The sequence below is a fragment of the Pristiophorus japonicus genome, chromosome 2, assembly GCF_044704955.1.
Source record: "Pristiophorus japonicus isolate sPriJap1 chromosome 2, sPriJap1.hap1, whole genome shotgun sequence".
Lineage (NCBI taxonomy): Eukaryota > Metazoa > Chordata > Chondrichthyes > Pristiophoridae > Pristiophorus > Pristiophorus japonicus.
The window spans coordinates 258,426,471-258,439,464 of record NC_091978.1 but is presented as its reverse complement, the minus strand read 5'-3'; the positions used below and the strand labels follow the sequence as shown (position 1 = coordinate 258,439,464).

The following is a 12,994-nucleotide window of genomic DNA, read 5'->3' as shown; positions in this document are numbered from 1 at the left end:
GCCAGATATACCAAGAGAATTGGGCATCAAACAATATCCCATTTAGGATAAATGAACTGACTCCCTTAGATAGCTTCCTATCTAAGGGAGTCAGTTCATGTAAACCCGATGAGTAGAACATGTTCAATTATTGCTAAGTTATCCATTTCCAAGATTCCACTTCAAGATTTTAGAACGGCAAATACCAAATTCAGATTAAGATATCTTAAAAGATATAATTTAAATCCTTCTTGGGTATTCGACCCACAGGCTAATTCATTTCATGTGCCGATGTCCTCAGCCCGGTTTAAGTACACAATAAAACCAATCCCGTTATATTCAGAAACAAATGAATTCTGAGTAGAAATAACGAAAATAAACCCAGTTTTTAATTGAATGTTCTTTCAACTCTTTTGCCCGCGGTAGAACTTGGATTAAAGTCAAACATTGAAATGGTAAAACAAAAACTGTCAATCAATAACCTGACAATTTAGAATTCAAGAGGAAGAAACCAATGTGCAACTTCCAATCTGGGCTACACTTCACGCCGCTTCCTCGCTCGTGTTGTTTTGTTGTGGGAGTGGGCTGGCGGAAGCTTCTCATTGCTCATTAACATGCTGCTGTTTTATATTTAACCCAGGTGGACGTCCTAGAACAGATACTGTACGCTGGCCAGTATCCCCAGGCGGGCGGGCGGGCAGGCAGACAGCGTTCCCTCCGGACAGTCAAACCTGCACTGTCCTCCTGTCCTCTGTGGCTGGGAGTAGCACCCAATGTTGGGCATGGATTGCGAGGAGGGGGCGCGAAAGAAAAGATGCATCAGTGGTAAACACGCGGCCATCGTCCTGTGCGGGGTGGTGGTCGCCCTGGGCCTGGCGGTGGGGCTGGGAGTGGGACTGAGCGGGGAAACTGAAGTGTGCGAGCCGGGGGGCGGCGGCGGCGGCGCGACCACCCCCACCCCCATCCCCCCGGCTCCCGGCCACTGCCCGCCCAGCTTGGACTCCGCGGGGCCGTGGGACAGCTTTCGCCTGCCCGATTACATCAGCCCGACCCACTACGACCTGGAGCTGAAGCCCGACATGGACGGCGGGCGCTACACGGGCAAGAACGTCATTAGCATCCGCACCAGCAAGCCCAGCAAGTACCTGTGGCTGCACATCAGGGCGGCTACGGTCACCGCGCTGCCCGTGCTCCAGCACCGCACCGGCTCGGCCCAGCCCAGCCCGCTCCCCCTACGCCGCTGCTTTCACTACAAGGCTCAGGAATATCTGGTGATCGAAGCCGAGCAAGAGCTGCCAGTGACCGCCGCCGACCAGGAGTACCTACTCACCTTGGAGTTTGAGAACAGCCTCCTCGGCTCGCTGGTCGGATTCTACAAAACCACTTACGTGGAAAAAGGAGTCACGAAGTAAGTTTTTGTTGTTTAATCTCTCTCTCATTTCTATAGCAATGCGCAATTGTTGTATTTGGAAAATATTTTCCAACAATTATCTGCACAACAGCTGGAAGTACAAGTACATCTTGCGATGAAGTTCAATGAACTTTGCGTTGGGATGCGCTAAATAAGCTATTTTAGGGCACGGTCTGTTGGTCCCGTTTCCCCTCCTTTACGGAAACTTGAGAGGAAAGGGGGCCGCTCAGTCTGCCGACATGTATTGTCATTTACAGAGAGCCTCAACCCGCTTAACACGGCGAATGACTTGAAATGCAGTAACTGCCGTGGAGGAAGGTACAAATAAGATGCTGGGTTGACTTGCAATGGCACACAGCAAACTAATGTTCGGGTTAATCTCTTATTTACCTCATTTACTTTGGGTAAATTATTGGCTCAGATTTTGATGTCAAAATAACAGTGAGACCAACGGCGCTCGCCGTTGGTTAAGCCTAAATGGCACAGAAACTTAAGGCAGGGGCAGATGCGGGCTTAAATGCCAATACCCCAAAAATTGCTGTCCGAGTTGTGCGGCACTGCCGTTAGCTTTGTTTAAAGTGGCATTTCAGTGTGTATCTCTCCATTGAATGGCATGAATACTAGAATAAAGGACGAGAATACAAGTGAGTCGAAGTTAGTCAAAGCTCTAGTTAGACCATAGTATAAAAGTAAACGGGTCTGCAGAGTACAGAGCGGGTTAAACTGAGCGCACTTGAACAGTGTGTTATGTGGAAAGAGGGAGAATTTCTGGTACGTATTGATAAGTAGAAACTGTAAATAGTGAAATTTAGTTTAACATTTAGATTTAATCTTAGAACTTAAACTGTAGTTAACAGAAGCTGCCTGCCGATGGCAGTTAATTGTATGTCTTAAATAGGTGCTGGAGAGCAGGGAAGCTGCATCAGCACTTGTACAACTTGGGTGAGGCTGCTATAGCATACAAGTAAACAGGTCTGCACAGAGCGGGATGAAACAGAGTGCACGTGAACAATGTTTTATATGGAAAGAGTGGGAATTCGGAGAAGGGGGGGAAGGACCTAATTGGAGGCGGTATCAGCGGCGGCGGAACCTTCGCAGATTTCCCCAAAAAAACAAGGAGTGAGGTCACAGGACAGCAGGTAGGTGATTGCTTGGTGAGTATTAAATATTTTTTTTCTTCTCTCTAACATAGGACAATGGTTTAAACTAGGTGCGGGAAATTATAAAATACAATATTAAATGTATAGCTTAATTAGTTAAACTAATTAATATTGAATAAAGACTTTAATTACATAAACAAAATAAGGCAAGACTAAAATATGGCTGAGCAGGTTGTGTGTCTGGACTGCAGTATGTGGGTGTTTGTGAACAGCAAGACTGTCCCGAGCAAACACGTCTGCAGGAGATGTCGCCATCTCAAATCTCCGGCTCAGAGTCATTGAGCTGGAGTACGAGTTGGAGACATTCCGACACATAAGGCAGCGGGAGGAATTTCTGGACAGTTTTATCCAGAATACAGTCACACCCCAGAGGAAAGCACAGGTTCATGAATGGGTGGGTGTGACTGTTGGGGAGCCAGGTAGAGAGGATTTCGGAGAGGGTGAGAAGGAGGTCCTGCAAACAGTGGTCCTGAAGAATAGCAGAATAGAAATGTGATAGGGGAGAGGACGCTATAATTAGGGGGATAGATGGCGTTCTCTGCAGCCAAAAATGAGAATCCTGAAGGCTCAGTGCCAAGGTAAGGGATATCTCACGGCAGCTGGAGAGGAACTTGGAAAGGGAGGGGGTAAATCCAGTTGTCGTGGTCCAGGGTGGAACAAACAACATAGGTAGGAACAGGGAAGAGGTCCTGCTGAAAGAGTATCAAGAAAGGAAGAAAAGAAAGACTTGGATTTATATAGCGCCTTTCATGACCACCGGACGTCTCAAAGTGCTTTACAGCCAATGAAGTACTTTTGGAGTGTAGTCACTGTTGTAATGTAGAAAACGCAGCTGCCAATTAGTGCACAAGCAAGCTCCCACAAACTACAATATGTTGATTACCAGATAATCTGCTTTTGTTATGTTGATTGAGGGATAAATATTGGCCAGGACACTGGGGGTAGCTCCCCTGCTCTTCTTCGAAACAGTTTAATCGGATCTTTTATGTCCACTTGAGCGAACAGACGAGGCCTCGGTTTAACGACACCTCCGATAGTACAGTGCTCCCTCAGCACTGCACTGGAGTGTCAGCCGAGATATTTTTTTTTTGCTCCAGTCCCTGGAGTGGGACTTGAACCCACAAGCTTCTGACTCAGAGGCGAGTGTGCTACCCACTGAGTCAGTGAATTAGGCTCTAAATTAAAAAGCATGACCTCAAGGGTAATAATCTCTGGATTATTGCCCGAGCCACATGCAAATTGGCATAGAAGCAGACCAATCAGGAGAATTAACACGTGGCAAAAGGGCTGGTGTGGGAAAGAGGGGTTCCATTTCATGAGCCACTGGCACCAGTTCTGGGTCAAGAAGGAGCTGTATCGATGGGATGGGATCCACACGAACTGTGATGGGATCCGTGTCCGAGCAGAAAAGGGAGGTGGCAAAGGCTTTAAACTAGTAAGGTGGGGGGAGGGATCTTCATGAAACGTAACCAGCCTAAATATAAACAAAACTAGGAAAGAATAAAGCAAGGGAGGACATTGATGGCAAGGGAATAAATAGAGTTACAGAACAGGAGTCTAAAAAGATGGTTAAATATAAAGTGTTAGATCTCTTAATTTTCAATGAGATTCGAACTCCGGTGATAATTTAACGTAACTTTATTCCAGCAGCAGCAACAGAACCTTTGCAGGGTTCCAGCTCTTTGTTCTGAAGCAGATGGCTTAAAATGGCTGCACTTATACCTGGATCAATTTATAATAGTAAGCTCGCCTCCTTTGACCTTATTGGCTCAACTGATTCAACAGTCTGTATTGTTAGCCCATGGTTGGCTCCCAGCCTAAATTCCTGAAATGTCAAGCCGATTGATGCTTAAGGCATCGTGCTATATCTCACGTAGGCTGGGGTCTGTGTTTTCTCAACTTTGCAGCCTGCTTGAATTCTCTCTCAATCCCCCCTTAGATTCTTTCACAAACTGAATCATAAAACATCAGGTATCACTGGTTAAACATTCTACACAATAATTTCATACATGTTAATAGAGTTTCCTTCTAAAATTTGTTGATGTGTTTTGCCACATGTCCGGATTAGTAGCTTCCACACAAATTTACACCAACCCGAATTCCATTGTGGCCACAATGGAAGTCTGGTTTTAGTAGGTTAATTAACCTCATTCCAATTTAATCCAAATCAATATCTTAATTCAACCAGTAAATAACCTTCCCTTAAACATAACATACCCCTGTGCCAGGGTACAGACAATCTGCTGGGACCTGCAAGGTGTCTCACCTGCGGGACAGCAGCTACAGCCGCCTGGTTGCAACAACATTTAATCAACATAAACAAACAATTATAAAAGTAAAATAATTACAACGAATAGAATTAAACCTTCCAGCAATGAAGTTCCTATTGAACCTAGCCATCCAGTGGCCCCGCTCCACAAAGTGAATGATGGGGGTTGCTTAAGTTTTTCTACCTCCTTTTGGATATGCTCTGCTAAGTGGGTAATTTCTTTGGAGCTATCTGGGATATATGTGCAACACACTAAGTTCCGAGTAGGGCACAAGTACCTCCCTTTTCAGCCAGGATATAGTCAAGAGCCATTCTATTCTGTAGGACTACTGTGCGGATTGCTACCATTTCTGCATTGATTTTAACTAGGGCCTCTGAAGTATCATTGGCTACCCGTTCCACAATGGATGCCATGTTAATGGATTCCCTTGCTAGTTTGGCGATCCCATACCCGGGGATCAGAATGGCAAAGAACCTCTCTGTTTCTGTGATAGCTCTCTTAGGACGGTGTAGATGTTCCGACAGTGACTTTATATGATACATATATGGCACAATGTAGGCTAAATAGCAGGATCCCGTCCAATTCTGGGGCAGCCAAGGGTAGGCCTTGTGGCCACACACCCAATAGGTGCCGTTATAGGCAATGAATGTTAGCTGTTCCTTTGTCAGCAACACGCCAGGGCCTGTCCATGCTTTTCCATCTGTTTTATTCAGAATACCCGTTACGTTAAGAATTCCCACATTGGCCCAGTTTGGACGGTTCCGTGGCATGATTACATTATAATTCCGGCAGCAGTGACTATGCCCCATATTTTGGCCTCCTTTGATGTTTCTAATCTGACAGACCGATTCCCCCGGTCTTTCTACCCCTGTTGTATTAGTGATAACAAAAAATGGGGGCCGTTTGGAATTATTGTAGCACGGTTGGTACCCTCCTTTAAAGGTAGTCAGATTGTAACTTGCTGACTTCTATTTACGTGCGCAGTCTTCCGTATCCTGAAACGCATTGCCTGTTTTGTTTTGATTAATTATCTACTCAGCCATTTGAGATATTCAAGGGAACTGGCCTCCAGGAAATCCCTCCCTTTGAGTGAATAGGAATATGCACACACACTCAACAACTAGAAATGTTACCTTGATTGGCATAAATGTATGACATATGTAAAAAAAGTATTTACATGTAATTCCCTGGGTACTCTACTATTTCCCTTTGGTGCAGAGGGTCGGCTAGTAAGAAGTAGGCAAATGCCTAGAATACCTATAGTTAGTAGTACAGGAAATTTATACATTTTGTCAAGAAGTAATTGTCCTTATCAGATTTCAGCTTCAGTTACGGGTGCTCGTTTAACGTGTGAGGCGTGGATCCAGGCTTTCTTTCCTTGGACTTTAACAGCTGTCTGGGTGGTCAATAACACATGGTAAGGTCCCTCCCACTTGGCACCCAAAGGTTCTTTATGTAACTTTTTCACATAAACCCAGACTCCCGGGGTGATGTCATGTCCTCCTTTGGGTGGATTACCCCAAGCTGCCGATACCTGTCTGGAAACAGAACTAATAGCATTGGTTAGGTTCTGATAGTATGATAACAAAGTGTCACTCATTAAGTGAACATCAACTTTCCGTAAATCAATAGTTCCTGGCAGCGACATGGGTCTTCCTGTTATAATTTCAAACGGGCTTAGACCTGTAGTTCTGTTCGGGGTTGCCCTAATGCTACATAGCACTATTGGTGTTCCTTCTTGGTGATATTTGGCAAGCCGTTGTTTCAGAGTTCGATTCATTCGCTCTACTTGTCCTGATGATTGTGGGTGATAAGGACAGTGTAAATCCCATGTAATGTTCAGTAACCTACAGACTTCTTGGCAGACAGCACCTGTGAAATGTGTTCCCTGATCTGAGCCAATGCTACTCTGGACTCTCCATCGGGGAATGTAATCCTTACACAAGACCTTTGCAGTGTGATTGGCTGTGGCTCTTTGAGTTGGGACAGCTTCTACCCATCTAGAGAATCTGTCGACCATGACAAGAATGTTAGTGTATCCTTGGCATGGAGGGAGAGAGATATATAATCGACCTGCAGATGCTGGAATGGTCCGACAGGGGCAGGGGGCCTCAGTTGGGGCATTACCGTGATGGGTCCAGAATTATTTTTCTGGCAGACCACACAACGGTGTTTTTTAAATCCCCGACCCCACCGGCTTTTCTGGAACCGTGCTGTCATCTGTTGTGGGGCCAAGTGTCCCCATGAGTGGATCTGTTGGGCTAAAAAAGGCATAAGCGCTTGTGGCGTGACTGGCTTGTCGGTAACTTTGTCTCCAGACACCATCTTCACATAGCTTAATTCCTGCCTCAATCCATGTCCATTTTTCCTCTCCGGAGCACTCGCCTTGCATTGTTTGAAGGTCTCGTGTCAGAGTCCTGAGTGCTTTCAATCTGCACATCTGTGTTGGTTCTTCTGGGGGAGCGCCCTGTGAGGCAGCATCTTTAGCTGCCTGGTCGGCTAGAGCATTTCCCTGTGCTTCTGTGGTATTTTCCTTGGTATGGGCCTTACACTTCACGATGGGCACTTCCTGAGGTAATTGTATGGCCTCTAGGAGGTCTCGGACGACTTTTCCATTTCGTATAGGTGTACCAGCAGCAGTGAGGAATCCTCTTTTCCGCCATAACAGACCAAAGTCGTGAGTGATTCCAAAAGCATAACGCGAATCTGTGTAGACATTAGCTGTCTGTCCTTCTGCTATTTGACATGCTTCTGACAGGGCCCGTAACTCAGCCTGTTGTGCTGACGTTCCTGAGGGTTAACATCCTTTTGCCACTACCTCATATAAGGTTGTAACTGCCCATCCTGCTTTTCTGGTACCATTGTCCACAAAGGAGGAACCATCTGTAAACAGGATGAGGTCTGGGTTGTGTAGAGGCTCCTCTTCTGCTAAGGCTGCTTCTTCTGTTTCTTTTAAAATCTCCACGCAGTCATGCTCTTCACATTCTCACCCCTCTTGCTCCCTTGATTCTGACATCGGGAGCATAGTTGCGGGATTAACCGGGCTGGCCCGAACTATATGGAGATTAGGAGCTTCCAAAACTGCTGTCCAGCGGGTCCATCAAGCTGCCGTCACCTGAGACATTCTATTCATAGACAGCAAAGCATGTACGGTGTGGGGACACTTGACCATCAGCTTTTGGTTGAGAACTAGACCCGCAGTGATCATTACCGCTCGATATGTAGCTTCCATGGCCCTTGGGCAACTTCCCCATCTGAGGGCTACCGCATCCAGCTTTGCTGAATAAAAGCCAATAGGTCTTTGCAAATCCATGTTCTTGTGTCAGTGTAGCTGTCATGTATCCTTCTTTCTCATGGACAAACAGGGTAAATGGCTTACCACTGTCGGGGATTCCCAGAGCATGTGCCGAACACAAGGCCTTTTTCAAACTCAGGAAGGCCTCTTGCTGTTCCTTAGTGAGGGTGATGGCTTCTTTAGAGGCATGTTTCCCCTTTAAGATATCATTCAGTGGCTGAGCAAGCTGTGTGAAGGAGTCAGTCCAATTTTTGTTAAAATTACAGAAGCCCAAAAAGGACCTTAGTTCCTGAATAGTGGTGGGTTTTTTAGCAGCCCGAATGGCTGCAGTTCTATCCTGGGCAAGTTCTCTTCTCTTTTTCCTTGTGAAATCTTTTGTCCCAGGTATACAACCTCTTCTTGGGATATTTGTGCTTTGTCGATGCTGGCTTTATGTCCTTTCAGCCAAAGGTGGTCCAGCAGAGCTCGTAAATCTTGTTCATGCTGTTCTTCCGTGTTTGATGCTGGCAGGATATCGTCTACATATTGGATGACTGGATGACGGGGGAGGTAATTCTCGCAAATGGCTTTGTAAAGCCATGTGGTATACCGTAGGGCTGTTGTGGAAGCCCTGCGGTAACCGGGTCCAAGTATATTGTTGTCCTTGGACAGTGAAAGCAAACCACTGTTGAACCTCCGGTGCCAGAGGCACCGACCAAAATCCGTTGGCCATATCTATAACCCAGAAATATTTCTGTTTTGGTTTGAGGGCATTAAAAATGGTGGAGGGATCTGCGACCAAAGGAGCTTTTTGATCAATACACTGGTTAGCTTTCCTATAATCAACGGTCAAACGCCAAGTCTCATTAGATTTCTATACCGGCCACACGGGGCTATTGGAGGAGCTATGCGTTTTAATAAGCACCCCTTGTTTCTTCAATTGCTGAATAACAGGTAGGATTCCTGCAATGGCAGTTGGACTGATGGGATACTGGTCCCGGTAAATGACGCAGGCTCCATCTGGAGTAGGCAACAATCGTTCTTATCTTTAGCCCATATTGGGTGTTCCTTCAATTCTTCTTTCTTCAAAGTTCTAATTGACCATGTCACCCGACCATTCTCGAAATGCAACGATGAATCTATTTGGATTAGGACGTCCATTCCCAAAAGGGGTTGACCTACTGGGCCTATCCAGACCAGCGTGGTTAGTTCATGTGGACCCAGCCCTATAAGTACCGGTGTTGTCCTTTTTAATTTCCATTTTATGGCCCCCAATTCCATAGGCTGTACGTGCCCTACCATCCAATGGCAAAGAGTCTTCATATTGTAGGGGTAAACATGTTAATTCCGCCCGCGTCTAAAAGACAGTCCACATCCTTATCGCCCACCCTCACAATTATAAATAGCCCATCTTCCCTCTGTTGTATTAGTGCGAGGAGGGGGGCCAGGGCGGGCTCTAATCGTTTTTTGCTATCCCAAGTAATTCTTTGTTGTTGTATTGTCAGTCGCTTAAATGCTTCTATGATGTCGTTATCTTGTGACAAGCCTGGTTTGTTGGCTGAATTGTATCTCTGGCTGTGTCCTCTTCCCCGGCCATGACCTTGCTGTTTCGCCCTGCACGTCTTGGCCCATTGCCCTTCTTTCCCACAATAATGACATTTTCCGGGTAATTTTCCTAATGACTGTTTATCGGAATCCTGGGATTGCCACCCCACAGCCTGCAGGGCTTGGACTTTAGCTTCCATATCCCTGTCCAATTAGTTACATCGATCCACCAATGCTGCAAAGGTAGTTCCTCTACCTTCCCAGTCCGGTAACACTACTTTAAGCATTTTGGACAGTTCTGGCTTTAGATCTTCCACGAAAGCTGCTTTCAGGGGTCCAAACACTTGTCCATCCATTTCCTCATCCGTATGATTCATACCCGAATGTTCTAGCCACATGCATCTAAACCACTCCTCATACTCCAAGACTTCCTCTGTTCCTTTCTGTTGGAAGGCTGCAATTTTTCCCCAGTCTGTCTTAGCTGGACTGCAGGCTTGCAGCCAATGTTTAATCGCATCCCAGCCTGCGTATAATTCTTGCTCATCCCGCCCCAAAGCTTCTTCTACCTTGTCGTACAATTTCCTTCCTTGTGTTTTTGGCACCACTATGGTCAAAATTTGCACTCCGTCCCAGGGATGAAGTTGATATATATTTCTTAAGCGGTCCAATTGGTCCCACATTTTCACTCCCCCTTTCTTTGGATTGGGCAACTCCTTGGACCATTTATCAATTTTCTCTGGGTCTGCCGGATCATGAACTAAATATTTTCCGTACATCCTTTTCTTCATTTTTTTGGTTCAGCCTCTTCTGATTTGACTACAACTCGTCTTTTTTTAAACGGGGCAAAGTGCAGCCCTAATTCTTCATCCTCTGACCCTGTATCGTCGGAGGACTCAGAATTCGTATCTATTCCTTGGTCGTGTCTTCGGGTTTGCGCTTTTAATTTATCCAAACATGGGTACCTTGGGAATTGACCAATACATTTTCCTTTTCCTACTACTGTCTCTTGACTGAATTATTTTTTCCATTCTTTAATTTCACCTTTAAGATCTTTAACTTCCACTTCCAACTTTTCAAGTTCAAGTTTTTTCTGTTGCAGTTGTTCACAAACCACTTGCAATTGGCTCTTTGTACTGGTCAGGTCCCTATCAGGGACCGTGTCATAATTTCATTCCGCTGTCGGATCTGTCCCATAATAGCTAGGGACCATCTGGTTCGTTCTTTATTTTTCATACGGGTCGTTTTTCCCCAGACCCTTTTGATCTCGTCCAAGGACCATTGTCCTTTGGAGGTTCCGTACTTTTGTTCGATTTTAATACAGCTTTTAGATAAGTTGAATTGTTGCTCTATGTATTCTTTCAACTGTTTCGTCTATCGAAACATCAGGTGGTGCCCGCCTGCCTTTAACAGTTATAGGCAATTCTTTGCTCTTATCTCATGCTACCATAATACTAATTTCTTTATTGGGGTCTCGAGTCGTAAGCTTTCCAGCCAAATCAGTGGGTTGGTGATAAATTAACTAACACACCACCGAAGTTTAGACGTCAATGGGACCTCGAGCCGATTACCAGCTGGAGGGTTCGCAAACCAGAGGCTTTCAGAATCGCGTAGAAGGGGAGATGAATTTTGACAATTGACCGAGTACTTTTATAAAGAGGAGTCCTTACCTCAGTATGTCGGTCCGATGTTCAAAATTCAGTTTCTTCCCTCAGCGATCCTGTTCGTGATGCCAAAATTGTTAGATCTTTTAAATTTCAATGAGATTCGAACTCCGGCGATAATTTAATGTAACTTTATTCCAGCAGCAGCAGCAACAGAACCTTGGCAGGGTTCCAGTTCTTTGTTCTGAAGCACATGGCTTAAAATGGCTGTACTTATACCTGGATCAATTTACAATAGTAAGCTCGCCTCCTTTGACCTTTATTGGCTCAGCCGATTCAACAGTCTCTGTTGTTAGCCCATGGTTGTTGGCTCCCAGCCTAAATTCCTGAAGTGTCAAGCTGATTGATGCTTAAGGCATCATGCTATCTCTCACGTAGGCAGGGGTCTGTGTTTTCTCAACTTTGCAGCCTGCTTGAATTCTCTATCATAAAGTGAGAAGAAATTTGATTAAAAATGAATCAAACTCTCTGTATATGAATGCTCAGTGTCTGTAATAAAATGGAGGAGCTGGAGGCAATCATATGTTGTGAGGAACCAGACCGAGTGGGGATTATGGAGATATAGCTACAGAAAAATCAGGACTGGGAATTAAACATTGCAGGCTATAACCTAGTTAGAAAAGATAGAGGGGGAAAAGGGGGGAGGTGGAGAAGTTGTACTTATCAGGAATAACATCATGGCAGTAGAAAAAAGTGACAAATCTATCGGCAAGACAAAAATAGAATCTATATGGATAGAAATAAAAGATAATAAAGGATCAATCACACTAATAGGTGTAGTCTACAGACCACCTAATAGTGAAAGGGAGGTGGAGGAAGAAATATGCAGACAATTTAGGGAAATGAGTAAAAAAAACATAGAATAATAATCATGGGGGTTTTCAACTACCCTGATATCAATTGGACAGAAGAGGTAGGTAAAGGGGATAAGAGATTTGAGTTCCTATGATATGTACAGGACTCATTTCTGACCCAGTATGTAAAAAGCCCAACTAGGGAGGAGTAACGATTCGATCTAGTAATGGGGAATGAACCAGAGCAGATAAGAGAAGTAAAAGGGGAACATCTAGGTAATAGTGACCATAATATAATACACTTTAAGATAATAATTGAGAAGGACATAAGTATGACCAGGGTAATAGATTGGAGAAAAGATGATTTTGAGGGGCTGAGAATAGAACTTTGGAAAATAAAATGGGCAACAATATTGGCAAAAAATGATGTAGAACAGCAATGGGAAATATTTAAAACTATGTTCAACAGAGTGCAGGAACAATGGCCCAGAAATTGCGGTTGGAGGTTTCCCATGAGTGGATGCCTCCGACCGAAAAAATGTATAAGAATTTACCTGGTGGTCCCACTAAAAGGAAAGAAAAACCTAAAAACTAATGAGACTCCATGGATGAATAACGCCATGAGGGAACAATTGAGGGTAAGGAAAGACGCATATATTAAGTACATAGACAGCAGTGGAGTGCATGATAAGGGAGAATATGAAAAGATTAGAAGAGAAATCAAAAAAACAACTAGGAAGGCAAAGAGGAACTATGAAATTAAATTATCAAGGAACATAAAACAGAATAGTAAAATATTTTACAGGCACATCAATAAAAAAGGAAGGTTGGGATGAGAATAGGGCCACCAAGGGATAGAGGCAGGATAATACCACAGGTAACAATGGAGAGCTGGCAGAA

The 12,994-nt window shown here is 44.7% G+C and overlaps 1 protein-coding gene and 1 long non-coding RNA gene across 3 annotated transcripts in view; one reads left to right on the top strand and one right to left on the bottom strand.

Moving 5' to 3' along the window:
* Positions 1-549: 549 nt before the first annotated feature.
* Positions 550-12,994, top strand: part of enpep (glutamyl aminopeptidase) — a 124,053-nt gene continuing 111,608 nt past the window's right edge. For both annotated transcript variants that reach the window (XM_070864169.1, XM_070864158.1), the window contains exon 1: positions 550-1,387. In XM_070864169.1, the coding sequence (XP_070720270.1) occupies positions 753-1,387 (635 nt within the window). In that variant the 5' untranslated portion in view covers positions 550-752. The remainder of the gene's footprint in view (positions 1,388-12,994) is intronic.
* Positions 11,417-12,994, bottom strand: part of LOC139233717 (uncharacterized) — a 28,197-nt gene continuing 26,619 nt past the window's right edge. The window contains exon 2 of the long non-coding RNA XR_011588201.1: positions 11,417-11,722. This is a non-coding gene — a long non-coding RNA (uncharacterized lncRNA). The remainder of the gene's footprint in view (positions 11,723-12,994) is intronic.